General features: G+C 42.7%; 1 protein-coding gene across 16 annotated transcripts in view; it reads right to left on the bottom strand.

The window, feature by feature from the left end:
• The window catches only part of nav3 (neuron navigator 3), a 188,647-nt gene that overhangs the window by 37,773 nt on the left and 131,532 nt on the right, over positions 1 to 19,342 (bottom strand). For 14 of the 16 annotated variants that reach the window (XM_086058357.1, XM_086058359.1, XM_086058349.1 and 11 more), the window contains 4 exons: positions 17,737 to 17,852; positions 11,562 to 11,670; positions 3,434 to 3,841; positions 2,366 to 2,485 (listed from right to left, as the gene is read on the bottom strand). In XM_086058357.1, the coding sequence (XP_085914483.1) occupies positions 2,366 to 2,485; positions 3,434 to 3,841; positions 11,562 to 11,670; positions 17,737 to 17,852 (753 nt within the window). Of the gene's footprint in view, positions 1 to 2,365; positions 2,486 to 3,433; positions 3,842 to 11,561; positions 11,671 to 14,684; positions 15,972 to 17,736; positions 17,853 to 19,342 lie in introns of those variants that run through there. The other 2 variants (XM_086058356.1, XM_086058365.1) reach the window with 2 other exon arrangements.

Genomic DNA, 19,342 nt, shown 5'->3' with positions numbered 1-19,342 from the left:
ATAAAATGGCTGGTATCGGCCCGGTACTTGCTGCTACGGCTACCTGGTATCAGTACTCACCCATCCTGGGCAAGTATTTTTAGCATTTTAAAAGTGGGATTCAGATTGCTATGGCTTGAAGTGAGAACAAGGGTACTAAAATGATTTTTTTTTTTTTTTAAAGTTTGCTAGCCTATTTTCATGAAATTTAGCAATATTTTGAACAAATGAGTATTTGTGGAAAAACAATTGCACTTTAGTCTGAACTTTAAGTGCTGCCCCCCCCCCCCCCCCCCCCCCCGCTAAGTAAGTCAGGGTTCCCTTTTACAATAAAAAAAGAGCAAATATTTGCACTCCAGAATAGGTAAATTCTCATGATTTATTTAGTGTTTATTCAGTAAATGCTATGCTTTGAGTCTAATTGCTTAGAAAAGGTACTAAAATGATCAATGGTACCACCTATTGCACCAAACAGTCCGGCTAGATGCCATGCTGTGTCTTGAATGGTCTGCAGAAATGAACTTTTCCTCAAGAACAAATGATCCAAAATGCAGACACACCTACATTTCGCCTTTAAAGGGGAAGTCAACCCCCCATTTTGTTTTACAATAATATGTGCTATTCAGCCCCACTAGTCTAAATATGGTATTCTGGTTAATATTGCGATAGCGGCTTAAGCAGCAAAATCCAGCTGTTTTTTTCCATCTCATGTCACTTGCTTTCGACTGAAGATGACATCAATGTTTCAGGTAACAACCAATCACAGCACAGCTTCAGAAAACAGGTGAGCTCTGATTGGTTGTTACCTGAGCCCTGAGCAAGTGGCAAAATGGCCGCCCCCTGAGATGGATAAAAACAGCTGGATTTTGCTTCATAACTCATATTCCACAAATGTAATATTAATCAGAATGTTATTTGTAGACTAGTGAGGTCACATATAACATATTATTGTCAAGAAATGTTTAATGTTGACTTCCACTTTAACTTCTCATATGTTCAAAATGCCACTGAATGTGTGACTTTGGAGAAAAAAGTTCCCTCAAAGTCTCTAAACCCAATCAAGGACGGTGCATCCTGTCCTCGGTGTGAAACCCGGCGAATGATTGCTTGGGAAATGAATTCCCCGCTGAGCGTTGTCATCCGCCAGTGGGAAGTGTCAGCTCAAGCTTCTGACAATCACACGTGTCACTGAGGCTGCTTAAAGCCGTGTGTGTTGAAGGAACCGCGCGCTTTTCAGTCATTTTCACCCGTGTGTATGGGCCAAAGGGAGGAAAGAAGACAGGGGAATGAAATTCCCATCTGGCTTTTTTATCACTCGAATGCGTCTGAAGGCAAAGCGGACGTCAATATTTCTTCATCATGTTCAAGGGCCTTGTGGGGAAAAGTGCTATTTCCCGCGTGTACGTCTCGCTCAGGAGAGGAGGCAAAACTCCGGAGATAAGGCACGGTTACAGAGACGCTTGGCGGGGTTCATATTTATTCTCGGCCCATCTGTCTCCTTGCTTGAGTGTCAAGTGTGACAGGCCGATGAGTCTGGAACTGACGGGGGCGGGTTAATCAGCTATTCTCAACCTGCCGCCAGGTCTCGCGTGTTTCGACGCATGGCCGCTCGCAGGTATGACCCGGCTGACTGACTGACTGACTGACTTACGGACGGATGGACTGGCTGACTGATGTGACTTGCTGTTGTGTTAGGGGGATGGCACGAGGGCAAGCGTGTAGCCCAGCAGCAGCGGCTGAGCTGTGAAACAATTGGATTAGCCAGCAAACACCGACCCAGAAGCCGTGGCTAGGCTGCAAGCTGTATATTTCACACTGCTTACATTTGGATTACGTAATAGCCTATTTCAGACATAGAATCTTTCAACTCAATGCAGCTGATATCCAACAAGGCATTCGTTTTGGCATTTGCAAATTTGCTTAATTGTGGATTTTTTGGGGGGCAAATCGATCCTGCATTATTTGCTTAAAATTCACCTATTTGATGTAATGTATAATCAAAATAAATAAATATTATAATTATATTTAAAAAGAAAAAGTGGTTAGTCACCATATTGTGGCATCTAGAGGCGACAATTACTTGCAGATTTTCATTATTTGCTGTACTTATAATTCCATTCATCTATTTTCTATCATGCTTATTTATCCGAATTCGGAAGTACCATGGAAGACAACAAACACTCCACACAGGAAGGTTGGAGTCGAAATTCGAAGGCTGAACCTTAGAACACAGACCACTATGAGGCCTGCTCTATATTCAGAAATAAATAAAATAAATAAATAAATAGTTGCCAGTTACCAACAAATACCTACAATAAAGCTCAGCTTCGGAGGTAGTTGATAGGAAAACAAGCAACCCGCTGCGATTGACAGATCTCATCCTTACCTGTCCACGTCCCCTTGGATCTCTTTGCTTCCTCTGTGCGAGATTTCTCGAGAAGAAGCCGTGTCGGCTGCTCGGCCCGCGTTCCGCGCATACAAATGTAGACCTCCATCTGTTAGATATCTGCAAGAAGAGAAGTCAGAACTTTTTTTTTTTTGTTTTCAGTGTAAGCGAGAAAGAAAGAGTGAACAGAGCCTGAATGGATGCTCTTTAATCTGTCTTTAAAATTCTACAGATTTTTTTCTATGTTTTTTTATATTGAATATCTAAGTATGTTTGCAATTAGCATATGTGGTTGAGATTTGAGCGCAGGTAGCAATCAGACGCGCCTGATAGGACATGTAAATGATTAGCCGACGGGCTAATTGAGCTAATTAAACGGCAAATCACTTTTCTGTCGTGACGGGCTCAAACAATTTGTCTCAAATTCCACGGATGTTTAATTCCATCAATCAAATGACATCAATCATCCTTCATTTCATGCCAATTCCCCGCCCACCGAACTTTTCTGAACACACTAATGTGTGTTCGAAAACGAGGCTTCGTGCTATAGCGTAGCTAATTGGTCCAAGGACAGAAAGCACATTTCTAAACTAAGAGTTGATTTCTACCACCATTTGCAAACCAAATTGTTTGCGCCACAAACTAGATAAAATGGTTGGACATGCATTTAAATAAACTTTATTACTCAATTGACACATGAGGAGTCAGCAAAGTGTTGCATTGTTAAAGTTCTTAAGCTATTTTAATTATTTGTAAAAATAACAGACCCACATGGAGCTTGACCAGAATTATCAATATGTGACAAAAATTAAATAACCAAGTTTGGGCAAAGGCTTCTGCCCGACAGCAACCATACATGTCTAATATTATTTATTTATTTCTCTAAATAATTACTGAATTAATAATGATACGATGTTACTAATAAAGTGAATTATTTTACATGCACATTTTACATATCATCCATCCATCGCAAGATTTAGATATGTTCAACCATGACTAGCAACATTTTACCATACATACAAAGTGAAAGTTAGCATGTGCTAATTTGATTAGCACTATTCATCCTACCCGCTGGTGATCTCATCCATCCGTCCGTTCTTTCCCAGGACGTCCCCATCACTCATGTACCCCGCCACCTCCATCTGCTTCCCTCCTTCCAGCCCTCCTCCTCCTCCCCTCTCACCCTGCTCCGCCCCCCGCGCCCCTGCTGATCGCCTCAGGGGGGCGCTGTACACAAACCTGGAGGGGTCAGAGTGGCCGCCGTAGCGCCCCGCCGCCGTAGCGGCGCTGCCCGCCGCACCTGCCCTGGGCGCGGGGTAGGCGCCGGGCATGGAGGGGGCTTCGCCTGCCTGGAGACGCGGCGTTTGCGTTTGGCCAAGGCGCCAGGCCATGGGGGAGGAGCGGGTGGCGAGGGCGGGGAGACTCCGCCCGTTGACTTCTGTGGTCACTGTTGTGTCAAAGGTGGTCTCCAGTGTGCTGCAAATACACAAAGGGAATAACTGCAACTGTGTCTAAAATGGTGAACAAATCAAATAAAATCAAGTCAAATCAAAATTGTGAAAAAATATTTTTGTTTCAGCTCTTGTGGACCCTCACATGGCCTGAAATCACGCTTTCAAGACGATGAAGCTGTCAAGCTGTGCACTCCTGTGTGAAGGTCACAACTCACAGGTGAAAACATGTCAGCAAGCGTCAGAGCCCCCGCTCAAACCCCCTCCCCGTTTTAAACGGAATTCGCCTCGTGTGTGCTTGTGTGACCTTCAGAGAGTGCTGCTTCTTCCAGCGTGATAACGGCAAAAATGGAGGACGAGTCTTCCATGAGATGAAAATCTCGGCAAATTTGCATTTGTCACATGGAATCAAATCTAAATGTGATGATTTTCAAGCAAATCAATTACATTAACATTAGAACCCGTATTAAAGGTTAACCGATTATTGCCCTTCAAACATTGGCCAAAACGTAGCATTAGCAACTAGCAAGTGTGTAGCATATGTTATTCTGTTGCCCCTCAAGCTTCCTTTAAGCTGTTTAATGACATTCCAGTTGGAGTTAAATGTAACACTAAACACACAACGTTAAGCATTACATCTAATATATATTTAAATATAAAACATTGCTAGCCTAGCGCTAATGCTAAAAGCGAAGGGAGGATCCCATTCAAATGCTAACCAGAAGATAGCCTTGACTTTGGGTGTGTTTTTTCCTCAAATTACGAACATTCACACACAAATGAATGGGGGGGATACATACCCACAGGTAAGATAACACTACGTTACGGCACAAATTCTTCCCGATGTGTCAAAGACGAGTTATTTTAATGGAATTTAATCGTGACTTTCATCTGTACTCACTTTAAGTGTGTACACTATGGATGCACGGCACTACACTGCCACCAATAGGTCAAAACGCACAGGAACAGTCAGTATTTGTTATTTGTTCTTATTGTTTTTTTCAGTTGCTATTTTTATTTATTTGAATAAAGTATATTTTATTTCACTCTCTTATTTTTATTTTGTCATTGTCCTTTCAAGTTATGTATTAAAGTTCATATTTCAAGGATTCAAGGTCCCAGGTTAGCCTGGTAAGCCCCAAGACAATAACACAAGATAAAAATATATAAAAGAAAAGGTTCATGTTTAGAATTTAAAAAAAAAGCAATAAAAATACAAGAGGCTTGAATTTCACATAATATTTACAACATAATTTGTACTTGACAAAAACAAAATGCAGGGATGAATGAACATGACGCTACAGTGACACTTTTAAGTAGTTGAGCAGCTTTAGTAGTTGAATAAATACAAAGTTTTGAAATCACAAATTGTTTTAATCATGATTTCAATCTCAATCAAATAATCACGATTGCTATTTTTCTAGCTTAATTATGTACTCTAACCATATACAGTACAGCAGTTGTAAACAAGTAAGAATGGTTTTATTATTGACACATAAATCTATACAATAATCTTTGTATACTTCATGAAATTTGTTGATAAGATCATACTATGGACTTGTCATTGAAAGCAGAGTAAATCTTAATAGCGAAAGTTAGTGCGCAAGTGACATCCATTGAAAAGGAATGGGGGATAATTGTATGCATTATATATATTTTTTTAAATAATCGGCCGATAAATCGGTAATCTGCATTTTTTTCTGCCAAAAATCGGTATCTGCATCGGCCTAAAAAAAATGCATATCGGTCGGGCCCTAGTTAGCACATCTGAGCTTCAAATCTTGTCAAAGGTCTCTCATGGGTTAAGGTCATACTTGTACTCGCACTGGCTTGCACTAACTATCTTCAGGTAAAGTCTGGCTTTCTTCCACATTCTAAAAACATGAATGTTAGGTAGGTCTGAATATGAGTGAGAATGCCTGTGAGTCTATACTGTATGTACCCTGCCTCGATGGCTAAAGTGGGATAGGCTTCAGCTCACCCACAAGCCTTAATAAGCACAGGTGCAAAAAAAAGAAAAAAGAATGAATGGATGCAACATAAAACAATAATTACCGTAAAATTGGACTATCCTCCAATGATAATTACACAAAGCTTCCACCATGATGAATCTATATTCTTACAGACTCAATACCGTAATGATCTTCCATGATGCTCGCAGGCAGAAGGGACACAAAAAAATCACGGTTACAGCTTTGCAAACAAAAGGAACCAAATGTAATTAGTTGGAGACAGTGATGTGTGTTCATTGCAGCCACTCGCACACTCAGGGTGAACCCTGGACAAGGACACTAAAGCATGCGGCCGAACCACACTGGAGCTCTCTGCTGGGAAAAAAGTGCACTGCATTCTAACTCTAGTGGTGGATTTTGAGAAAGGAAGTAAACCAGATGTTTCCATGTGCGTCCGTCCATTTTCTATAGCATTCGTTCTCATTAAGACCACAACTGGACTGCAGACTATCCTAGCTGTCTTGCGGCATATTGGACACTTTAGAGTCTTAATGAGGCTAACTAACATGCATGCTTTTTGGAACGTTGCTCTTTTCAGTACTTCTCACATCTGCTCTAACACCTGTTGTGAATTTTGCTGTTAAGTTCCATGTTGTAAATTGATTGTCTTTTTTTTTATCCAAATCCTGCCGACAACGCTGAATTATGCTCACATATATAAGTTCCTGAAATTTCACAACCAAAAAACATACGAGTTGTGACACTAGCTCCAACTAATATTATGTACAATAGTGTTTTATTATATACAATACTATGTGTGACTGTACAAGTGAATATGAAATTCAGTAGCTACTCCAAAATATTTGATCGACCACCTGACAATCTGATCAGATCTAATTAAAGACTAATAATTGGCTGTGCATGTTTCCATGCATTTAATGAGTGAAGCCGCTATGATGCAGAGTGGCAACCTGAGGGCAGTGATGCTCGCCATATTCACATCATATCTCTATCAACAGCTACCGATGATGTCAAGACACACCAACGCACGCACAGGCAATGCCCTGCTACAGTGCCCCCCCCCCCCCCCCCCCTCCAAACAGTGACACCGTATCACAATGAAAATGCAATTTGTCGCGCTAAGGAATGGAAATCTTTTGAACATTTGTATACGACGCAGGTTGCAAAATCAGCTTATTATTATCTCGAGGAAGCAGAAAGAGGGAGAGAGAGGGAAAAGAAATAGAAGGTCTGACAAATGGAGGGAGACGGTGTGCGTGTAGATGCTGAGGATACAGCTGGAAAGTAAAGGAAAGATGCTGAGATGGTTCAAACATCAAACCTACCACATGCAAGCTCGTTAGAACATAGAGAAACAATCCATATAAATACTGGATTTTAAATGGAAATCAGCTATAGGTTCCCCTTGGAGAATATTTATAGCTACTTAAAAGACTGGTGCTTCTCAGGTCTAGTCGATGTATGCTGAATTTCAAAGTCTTCTACTTTCAGCATCGGGTGCTTGGTGCAAATGTGAAGGAGCCGCTTATGCTGTTATTGTTCTTATGTCCCGATGTGTTTTTTTTATTGGCTGGTACCAAAGAATGATATGATTAGAAATCAACTTTGTGTTTGGCCAAGAGCTCAGCAGAACAATATGCTCTGTTATGCCTAATTGCTTAATGGCGGTATTGACAAAGAGAAAATTGATATGATGGGAAAATGCAATGCTGCAAAGGGTAATATACGTTTACCTTAGAGCAATATAGAATTAAACTGATTTGAATGTTTAATATTAATGAATGTTAAAGACCATTTTAAAATGTTTTGGGGGGAAATTATTAAATTTCCCAAGGATCATTTTAAACTACATTTTAAGAGGCAAATACATTTTTTTTTGTATCATGGTGTGCTGAAATTGGTCCTTTTGTATTAATAAAAGAAGACAAATCAATTCATAATGATCTTTTTTTTTTTTTTTTTTTTATGTTTCATGGGCTTGTCAATTCAAGTCATGGACCGAAAAAATTTCCATTCATCCATTTTCTAAAAGGCTTGTTTTCTTATTAGGGTCATAAGTGAACTAGAACCTATACCAGCATACACAGTATATATATATATATATATATATATATATATATATATATATATATATATATATATATATATATATATATATATACTGTATATATATATATATATTTGTAGACTAAAATGGTCACCAGTCAATCGCAGGGGTAATGAAAAAAATTGTTAAATCCTTTTCAAGACAAATAATGTGCTCTCCAAGTTGTGACAACGTAGAAATTAAAGGTCCACCCCCATCTTTACTAATGTTCATATTCAGTCTGTCTGTGAAGCGTCAACTTAAAGATCGTGTAGGCTTTCGACAGCTGTGAATAATTTAGACGTTCTTGTTGTCTGTTTGCTCCAAGTGTAAACAACACAAGCTAAGCAGTAGCAGAAGCTATTATATTTGGATTGTCATCTGATTGTGGCGGGATCCTCAGATGAAGAAGAGATGAGAATATACGGAGACAGCCGCCCTTGAAGATCACGACATTTCTTCAAACAGCGACTTCTTTCTTGCCGTATGTCAATCAATATGAACGCATCTTACTCCAGGGTAGCGAAAATTAATTGTGTGTTTGGATCGATGGCGAGGTGTCTGAGGATAGCAAAACACCTCTGGATGTTGTTGATGTTGAGTGCAGCTGGTACACAAAATAACAAGCATTTCAACTGAGGTGTGTCTTAAAACGCATTGTGAATGGAAATGAAGCATGGCAAATGTTTGAATTATGCATTAGGAAAGTGGCCACCGCATTATAAGTGCACAATGTAATGATATCTAATACAGATTTGATATTTATATAATAATAATAACAGTCTTATTTGTGGTTATGTTGGTATTAAAATCCACAAGAAATGAAGCGTCCAGCACACCATTGCAAAGGCTAGAAAGAGAGGCAGGCTCCCAAAAGTAGTGACAGAGAGTGATGAGCATGACTGTCATGTCCGTGCAAGCGTGACACTGATTAATTGCTTTGCGGTGATTATGGCCATTTCTTATCCAGGAGGGAGATTAGGTTGGTCTGGCCAGGCTTTTGTCATGGACTCAATTGGCAGGCACCGCCTGAAGCACTTATCACATTCCTACTATTAAAACATGCATTACATGTTCCCCTGTTAAATTGGCATATTTTGCTTCCTGTTATTTGACTGGAGCGGCTGTCATTTTAGGCAGCAAGAAGGTCTACGGTCAGAATATTGCTGTCCATGTAAATGTAGCCTCTTGCACCGGATCCGCAGTTCCACACCGAGTCCCACGCATGCCAATGAGAGACCACCCAAAACCTGTGTCTGTGGTAAAAACAATGTATTGATCACGGCTGGCTGGGAAGCCTCCAAGGGGAGAAATAAGAAGTAGAAAACAAACACACCTTTGCACACACACATTCACAGAAAGCCATCTGTCATGGCTGTCGGCACCATCTTCCTTGGTAAATGGGCCAAAACAGCCAAAATAATAGACTGAGAGAGAAGTATATAGACGATAGCTATCGTCATGATGTCTGAGCTGCCGCCGCGAGTCTGCTTAGCCTTAGAGGGTCAATGTGGCGTGCAAATGAAGGTATGTTTTGCAGGTGAAGGCAGCCACCTAATTAAATGCAGGAGAAGACGGGGATAGTAATAGAGGGAGCATCATTAATAATTTGAGGCATATCTTCCTGTGGGATCAGTGTGAGGGAGATATGGAAGATATTGAACTGAGTCAAGGACATCAACATCAGAACAGGCAAAAGTATTGAGTCAACGGAGCTGAGAAGCGAATTTACAGTTCATGTGTTTGATGGGGTTTTGGTCGGGGTTCTGTGAAACAGTAAAGACTCAGGGAAAACAACAATACAGTGGTTCCTCGGAGTTTGAACATAATTCGTTCCTGCGGAGTGTTCAAAGTCTGAATGTTCAAAAAAATTTCCCATAGGAAATAATGTAAATGCACTCAATCTGTTCCCAAGCTCCAAAAACAGAAAATTCCCATTTTAATTTCCATTTAAGTAAAAACATGTACACTGTGTACAGTATTTTAAACAATAAAAAATACCTTACATTTTTTGTTGTGGTGTGATGGCATCAGTGGATGATAAATGCTATGTTAATGCTTGCAGTGCTGAGTTTGTCTATTTTACATTGGGCATATTGTTTGACTACTAAGCGGTCCTTGCGTGCGTTGTTTAACGTCAGGCACGTTGTTGAACAGCTAAGGGGGATCCTCGTGCCAGTATTTACAGAAGCAGTGACAGTAGTTACAACTGCGCGATAATCTCCTTCCTAATTCCACTGTGGTTCAAAGCACTGTATGTTTTTCTTTGCTGCCACTGGCACTGTTGTCTTTCTTTGGGCCCATGGCGAAGAAAATTGTCGTGGAAAAATCTAAATGCCCTCGCGAGTATGGAGCACCTTTCGGGAGTATTCACGATCTGACTGCAAATGAGCAGCGCATCGTCTCAACGACCGCAACGTGAGCATTCGGCATTGTTCGGCTTCGCTCGGCTTCACTCGGCTACCCGTTTTCAAGGTACGTTCGGCTTAGCTTGCTTTGCTTGGATGTTCGAACTCCGAAAATGAGTTCAAACTCCGAGGATTTTTTTACTCCGATTTTTTTGGGTTGAAGTCCGATTTGTACGAGTTCCAAGACGTTCAAACTCCGAGGTTCCACTGTACCTGGGTTGCTTCTTGGCCTCTCACACACCCAAAACATACATGTCAGGACCATTGAAGACTCAATATTGGCCAGGTCATAAATCTGCATGCGAGTTCGAATGGTTGTTTTGTTTGTCTATAAGTGGCGGTGGTGATTTCTGGTACGCCACGTGCAATATGTACAGCTGCACAGTGCGACATTTAAGATAGCACCAGTACTGTTTATGTGAAATAGACTGATGACCAATTCAAGGTGTGCCCTTCCTCTTGCCCAAGTTCTGCTGTACCATAGAAAATGGACATACGGGTGGATAGATGGAAACAAACGATTTATTGTACAAAGCTGTGTTTACAGTGGACATTAATCTCCTTTTTCAGAGGTGATATCACGATACACTGTTTGTCGACCGCCATTCAATCATCGATCATTCAACAGAAGCCAAACATCACACATCACTTCAGTGGGAATTTACAAAAGCTAAGAGCTGCATTTTCCAAACTGCAGCCTCACATTTAAAATAATTCAAATCTTTCTAAATTGGCTTAAAGGACGGATTTGTTTGCTTATGCATTGAAAGGATTGGTACGAGATGTGTACTCTAATAGGGGCTGAATCTTTCCTAACCACTTAAAATGTACAACCACAATAAAATCTGATATTAGATCTCATTAGATTGCGCTGTTGTCGCCAATCAAGGCTTCATTTCAAACTATTAGTGGCAGAAGGCTTTCTCAAAATAACCACTGGCAGCTTTGTCAGCAATAGGTTTATTTTTGCACCAGTGCCCGGTTGGATTTTGGCTGCACAGGCCAGGTGGGGGTCCACAGGCTTGGATGCTTGCAAACTTGGCAACGCTGCAATAATAGTTAGGCAGCGAACAGCATGCCAGAAAAAGTAGAAATAGATCAACAAACAACCTCGGGAGCAGGTGGCCAAAAGACCAGAAAGGCTCCAAGTTGGAGAAACTATTTTGCAAAAAGGGTCCTTTTATATAATTTGCAACTCATGACTATGGATTCTCAATGGCCACATGGCAAAATAACACAAATGTGGTCATTTGCAGGTGCGAGCATCTCTCTGCCTACCTGTGACTGATCTGCGTTCCCCGTAGACTGGACATGGTCTCTTCCAGGTTCTGCCGCAGGTCAGCAATATTCTTTACCGTCCTCATTCGTCTCGTCTCCGGGTCCTCTCCTGCAGACACATTAGATTTAGTCGACACACATACACGGCTCTCTTCCCTCAAGAGAAAAGACATTCTGACACACCGTTTTTCATCACTTGTCACAGTGTGCCCCATTGGGGGGAGCAAAGTGATAAATGGTCATTGGAAGTCATAACGGCTGTAGCATTTTTTTGTATGAAGCCTAGACACATTATTTCAGATGGTCATGATGAAAGGTCCACAGGCTGACGTAGCACGACGTATCGTGACATCAATCCGTGCCTAAGAAAGCCCACTGTCAGACATCCTCTACTCCCCCGGTGGAAAACGCCAGCCGCCAGAATTTAAGACTCCTGCTACAAAATATTTGTGTGTGTTTTAATGCCTTTTTACCCCCATTCAGACATCAAACTCAAGTTGGAGTGTTGCTCATAAGCAAAGGGCGCTTCAGAGCTTAAAGCTGCAGGCATATAAAAGTATCTACTTGTCTGCTCTGATTAATCCTCCCCATCAAGCTATCTGCAAGCTGGGACCACACACAGGAACTGAAATAATTAGCATGCGGAACAGAAGATAAACTAGCTCCGAATGGGCCAGCTGATGTCAAACTGGGAAGAAGCTGTGTTCAGTCGCTGAGCCGGCATCCTCACATCAAACCCAATCCAGAGGGCCCGGGTAGAGCGAGGCAGAGCAAAGCAAAAATATTTCAAGTTTCACAAGCTTTCCTCGCGACTTGCAGTGAGTGCCAGAAGCGGGGAAAACAATTGAGGTGTTTATGTGCCGCATTGAGAAGAAACACCAGCCTAAGTATAGATTCATAAAAATTGTATTCCAGAGTCGACTTAGGGCACTTGGAAACAATTACAAAGGCATTTTGTGATTGATCACATCCCGAATAGGAATCCACAGTTTGCAGGGAAAATGCTGTGAAATCTTCTTCTGGTGTTTTCCCGCACGTTGCAGAAACGAATGACTCGAACACACTGAAAATAACCTCATGCGCTGACAGCAATCTCTTTGTTTTGGCGCGAGATGCATGATGTTGCACACTTGACCAAGTATGATGAATGAGTGGTGGCTTCGATGGCACTGACACAGCACTTATCAGATTGCGGAAAGCCTAACGTCCTGAATCGATGAGGCGCAACACGATATTGCAGCGAGCCAAGGAAACAACCAAGACTGAGACGAAAAATTAATGCAGGGGACGTCAGGGAATCAGGCATAATTACCAAAGGCAAACACTTCCACGCCTGCACCTAAAGATGATCTTCTATATGTTGACACTCGCCCTCAATTTCGCTGTACCGTCCTTGTCGATGACCTCGGAGAAGCCATGGGCTAGCCGGGTATAATTGAGGTCATGTTTGGACTAGCCAGAGCAAACAGACGTGCTGCTTCACCGGCCAAACCACTGACCATATCAGCTCAACCGCAACCATAAAGGAAAAACTTGACTGTTGGAATTCCACAAAGATTTGCATCAGCTATGCTAGTGAAGCTCCCATTTGAAAATGTGCCTTTTTTTTCACTAAAAGACAACATTTACTTTACCAGTAAAGAAAAAAGATACAAGGGGATCCATCTCTGAGGGCTCCATCCGGAATGGACACTTGACACAACATTGAGACACAGCCCATAAGCCCTCATTTGACATTCATTGCATTTATAGACTGGTGTGTGATTTGCACCTTGCGCACGGTAAAAAAGAGCCAAGCTCGACCCCACAGGCAAACATTGCATACATTTTGCGAGTCTATTAAAAGGACCATTCCTTGTTCAACACAAGCCCCTCCAAGCGTTTTCTTGGCTCAGCCAAAGAAGACGTGCATGCAGTTTAATCCCCGGAAGCCAATACCCTAATGTTCAAATATATGGCTGCTTAGGGGACAGAAGATGAGAGCACCTACAATGTACCCTCATTCATTTAGAAATAATGTTTGCTCTTTGTGTCAAATAATAAGGCAAACACTGCATAAATCTTTACTACAGCCTAATTTGAATGCAAGACTCACATTTTTTCCCCCTGATCTATCGTCTGTATTTCTATATATGGACACCAGCTCATGATTTTACTGCTCTCAGCCTTGCTTGCTTAAAAGTACACTCCAAGAAAAAAGAAAAAAAAAAGGTCAGTCTCCATGTCAAGAAAGTCTGCGAGCTGGGACTCACTCCTGTTGAATACTAACAAAGTACCGTCTAATTGTATTAAACACTGGCTGCCGGCCAATATTTGTGCAGAATTAGCCTTGTAAACTACGCTGATTGCACAGTTAATGTAAAATTTTGCAGCTTTTCGTTGTTGCAAACATCTGTCCAGCTGTCATCTACTTGTCTGCTGTCCATCTGCCCATCTCTTCATTTTGAGAGGCAAACACCATCTGGATTGATCCTTCTCATACATGTATTAACAATCATACATTTGCACAAAAACAAGCACCTGATAGGCAACATCTAGTCAAGAGTTTCCCAATTTTGTTGAACAAAAACTGCCACTAAACAAACAAAAGTGCTATATATACCCTCATTATCTCATCTCAATTTACTTGATGTAAAATCTGGGACTATTTAGTTGAACCCAAAACTATTATTCTGTTGTATGGTAGCAGGTGGATACATATGTAATTTGCACCTTCTGCCATCTCGCCAAAGGACATTTCCTTGTTCTGCTTGTCACTTATACGTTGATGTCATAAATCGATGACAAAGACTCATTATTTATCATTATCATTATGTACAAATATTTTTGGGGGACCACTTAGGAGTATTTGTATAATTTTCCACGGTACAGTTTTTGGGAATCACGAACCTTGTGTGTTACCTTCATAGGTATCACAAGGTGTCAGGGTTTGACTCTTGGATTACACATTTCCAACCAATTTAACAGATTGTAGACGTAGCTCTCATCTATACGGGCCCATGATTGTGTAAAGGTGTGAATTTATCTTTGAATGAAGCATGTATTGCAATTCCTAAAAGAAAATGAGAGTGTTGTCATGGTAATTGTGGTTGAGGAATCCATGTAGCGACTGTGCCGACTTACGAGGGCGAGGTTGCGTGTGCAGCGCCTGTTCCAGGTCGCCCAGCATGGTGAGGATCACATCCTTATCCAGTTGCGCCGTCCCCTCGCGAGGCCCTCCCCCGGAAACCTCCTCCTCCGCCCAATAGCCGCCCTCCTTCTCCTTGCCTCCTCGTTTCCCACAGCCCGTGCCTGCTGCCTGGTCCTCGTCCGAACGCCCGCCGCTCCCTTCTTGGTCCGCCTGCTGTTTGGGCTTGTGAAGAGGCTCGGCCCGTGAGTGGCCGCCGTAGGACGCTCGCTGCGGCCTCCCGCCCGCGGCGGTGCACCGCCAAGGCACGGGGATGAGGGAATGCTCTGACTGCGAGAGCATCTTGGTGAGGGAGAGAGACAGGGATCGAGCTCGGGGGCTGCAGCTTCTTGTGACCGCCTCCTTCCTGGGGCTGCCTTGAAGGCTGCCCCCTGCCCGCTGTGATGAAGACGACGACGGGTACACCAATGAGCTCTGACGTTGCGGGATGCGAGGCGGAGGTTTGTCCAGCTCCAAGGCGTAAACCCGGTGCTCGCCATCACCGTGCAGCGTCAGGTTGGTAAGGGAACGCTGCTTGAGCCGCAGGTTGAGATTGTCAGGAAGGGGCTGGGGAGGCCGTCGAGCCGGGCTGCCTCCCTGATACACCGAAAACTCGGCACCTCTCTTCATGTCTTCTCACAGAAGCCCTCCTTGTTTTGCCAGCTTACCTCGTTGCTTTCTTTGACTCAGTGGGTAAAAGTACGTTCATCCTGGCTTGACTGTTGCTGCATATAGGACTGAATCAAAGCATGCAGGAGGGAGAGACATGGGTCCCATGCCTCCCGAACTGTGGTCCGAGAGTGAAAGAGAAAGCACTCCCCTTCAGGTAGACAGGGAGAGTCCAGATCCATCCCGGAGCCAGCCCATTCTCTCCATCAAACATTACAATTTAACTCCTTAGGCGCTTGCTCTCTGGTCCTCATGCTTTAACGCCTCCAGTCCTCAACCACCACAGTCAGGGGCGTGAATGAGCCGGTCGCTACATCTCCCTTCGTCTTTCTCACATCCTCCTCCTCGCACGCTCTTTATCTTCCTCCCTTATTAAACGACAGTCTTTTCATTTACTCGTATCTTGGCCCCCTCCTCCTCCTCTGCCCTTAATTACCACCTCGTCGCTCCGCATCTTCTGCCTCCCGCTCCGGCGCCGTGATGGTCCGTCTCTCCTCGCAGTTGGAGAGTGAGCGGCTGGTAAAGCCACAGCCAGCAGAGGACTCGCACGGCTCTCTCTCGCTCCCTCTCTCAGCTCACTGTTTAGCATCCTCTCTTCCTCATAAGCCTTCCCTCTTGCATTCTCTCACTTTCTCCTCCAACCTCTTATCTTTCCTTCCTCAACTATCCTTCCACCCTCGCAGTCCCTCCATCTCAACAGCGACTTGTTTAGATAGTGCACCTGTAAGCTCGCCGTCCCTCGCTGACTGCCACACTTAATTAAATGCTATCTGGAGGCGCTTAACGGCGAGCCTGTCGGCTTATCGCGGATCCACAATGAGACCACGGAACTCACATATTACTCATCAATCAGTGGAAGCTTTATTAGCCCCCCCAGCTGCCATGCACATGTTGAACAAGTCTAATTTGTAATAGCTGAAAGCACAGTTGGACCCATAAAATGTCAAAATCAGGATATAGTGTCCCTCGAAGACAAGCTCATCCCACAGGGCTAAAGGTAAGTATTTCTATATGTCCAAGCTTTTTGTGAGAGTCATTTCCTTGCCTTAAGTTAAAATCTACACTTAAGATCTGTGTTATTCTTAGATACCCTGGTCTAGGGACAAAAAGGTACGTTTAACCCGACCATCCATGTCACAATCAAAACCAACTATCATGATTTCAGTATGTACATTTCTCGTGACCTTTTCTGGTTAGTGGCGTACCGTGAGATTGTTTTCTAATGCAAACTATGTGTATATGTCTCAGTTCAAGAAAGGCTGGAAAACACTGCAATGCCACATACACTCAACCTACTTCCGCTCGCCAATCAAAGAAAATGAAACGATGCAAACAGACAGTGAGACATGTGACAACAACAAACAAGTGTTTCTGAAAAGGCTCCAAACAAAAGTTAACGGCCGGCGCTGCAGTCTAATTTTACTCTCAAAATGAAAAGGCTGAGAAAAACCGCGGCCGAAGAGGAAGGTCTGGGAAAAAAAAGTCCAGCTTAACGCAGAGCTCTCATGCCTCACAGTTAGTGTCGTTTCATATTAATACATTAAAGACGGTGGGCAGGTGTCTTTTTATCAAAAAATTTTAACCAAAAAATATGACATTGTCAGTGTCCGATTATAAATACTCACGCTAGTGATTGCGACATTTAGCATGGTTGATGACAAGAAAAGATTAAAAGTGACATCTTCAAGGAAATAAAAACAAGAGTGAACGTTTGATGTTATCATTAGACGGCAAATGAAGATGTGTTTGCTCTGCATGTGTCATACGATGGCTTTTGTATGACGCCCGCGTTGGGATTGTCACAGATGACGGCAGCCGCGGGGGCGTAAACAAAGAGCCACAGATGCTCCCTGTGTCCGACTGTCAGCTCTGACCTTTTCCCTTCGCGACACAACACGAGCACAAGAGGGAGGACGTGGTGGGTGGCGTCCCCAAATAGACATAAAAGACGCCCGTCACCTTCCAAACACATATTGTATGGACAAGATTAGCACCTTGTAGGAGTCACATCAGTGTCCCTCCTGAGAGTACCCTTAAATTTGTCTAATTTAATGCTGCGACACAGCCTTTAGTCCTGCTTACCCAAAAGGACAGCTAATCGATATTGCAATTTAACTGGTTTCATCTAAGCTAAACACCTGAATAGAAAAGTATTGGAGCAACGATGGCAAACAAACCCTGGTACAGGACAGCAAATCCCATACAACAGCATTAGGCGTTATTATAATAGATCACCGAACAGCACAAGTGTAAATGGTGTAAATGCATGGCGGCATATTGACACTGCACACATGGAGATACGACCAGAAAGTGTGCGTGTGTGTGTGTTGGTGTCCATACCTGATATCTCCTCCAGGCACTGTTTGGCTGTCTTGCTGTAGACCAACTCCCCCTTGGTGGGGCTGAGGAAGGGGTCAGCCGGGGCCACCATGGTGCAATCATTCTCCGAGAACGTCCTGCAGGAGCACAAAATAAATCATCCCAAGCTCAATAGGAGAAAATCAAGTGAGTCAAGAAGTCTTGGAAATTGTTTTGTTTCACTACTGGGGAATTGATTGATTGGATTTGTTTTGTAAGGACACCACACCAAGAATTTCAAAATCGCTCCTATACAAGCCAAATGAAAGGGGAAATAGAGTGAGACGCTTATGTTGACTACAAATGGAGGAGTCCTTACTAATAAATGCCACACTGACATTTTTATGTGCAGTAATTGTGTGAATGTCACGCTAACATTACTGTGCCTGTTCTTATCATGTTCTTTGGGATTAGCTTGTTGGCCAGTAGCTGGTCTCACTCAAGTCTTATACACACAATATAAAATAAGCTCGTTTTTTAACCATATTTATCTTTGCTCTTTTCATTAACCTTTTGCTCATTCACCAGCAGGAATGCTGGCATACCATCTGAGATGGTCAATAAAACCATCTCAGCATTAGTGCACAATTTTGGGGAATCAGAAATAGAAATATCCGCGAACCTGGTATATACATTAAGACATTTATCCAGACCCCATTAGAGGTCAAAATGATTTGTTGACAAGTTGACTTTGCTACTTCTTGACGTCAATTATTTGCTACATATCCATACCAGCGGTACCTTGGGACTGGCAACACCAAGTGAGGAAATGATCTGGTCTGGTCTGCCAAAAATATGCGTTTACGTGAAACCATTCATTGACATGAAAATAGTTAGGGCCACTGTCGTCATTTATTAATCGTTACATTCAACTACAAAAAAAATATTTTGCCGTTCAACGCCTAACACATATACATTGATCATGTCTGTAGTCCCCAAACCACAATCCTCATGATGAACATCAAGAGGAATTTATTGACAATAAGGTTCATTAAAACGGTGGGAAGAAGGGCTCCGCAATGGACTTGAAGGAAGCTGCATCATTCCCAAGCTGTGTGCGCGTGATGGCAACCGATAAAAGAGTGTCTCCAGTCGCAACAGATGGACACCTCAAAAGGGAAGAGGGGACGTCTCGGATGAAACGCGTGCAGTGTGTGTGTTTGTGTACAATCAGGGTTCAACGGCAGTAACAAGGATGGGGTCCAGTGCGCTTGTTGATAACAGCGTCGCATGAACACACAAACAGACGTGACAAAATGGACGCACACAAGCACAAGGTGAGGAAAAGTAGCACCTGCGGAGGTGCAGATAAAACCTGTCACCCAAACCAAGCAGCGTTTCGCACGTGTGAAATCAGGTTTTGCCTACCCCAGTGCATTCAGAGATATTACCCATCACTGATATGCACAACACTTTAGAGGCCAAATGAATAGCTCAGCAAATGCAGATAGCCACAGCAGTAGTATGTCATTCATATTCATGAGAATTCAGAGGATGCTTTACAAACTGTTGCCAAATGAAAGGTGGATAACTTTTTACTTAAAATTAAGAGTGATTCCATTTTGAATGATGAATTAGTTAACATAGA

This window comes from Leptonotus elevatus, chromosome 17 (genome assembly GCF_054856555.1).
Source record: "Leptonotus elevatus isolate MCC_2025b chromosome 17, RoL_Lele_1.0, whole genome shotgun sequence".
Classification (NCBI taxonomy): Eukaryota; Metazoa; Chordata; class Actinopteri; order Syngnathiformes; family Syngnathidae; genus Leptonotus; species Leptonotus elevatus.
Note: the sequence above shows the minus strand (reverse complement) of the source record. Positions and strands in the feature narration are given on the sequence as shown.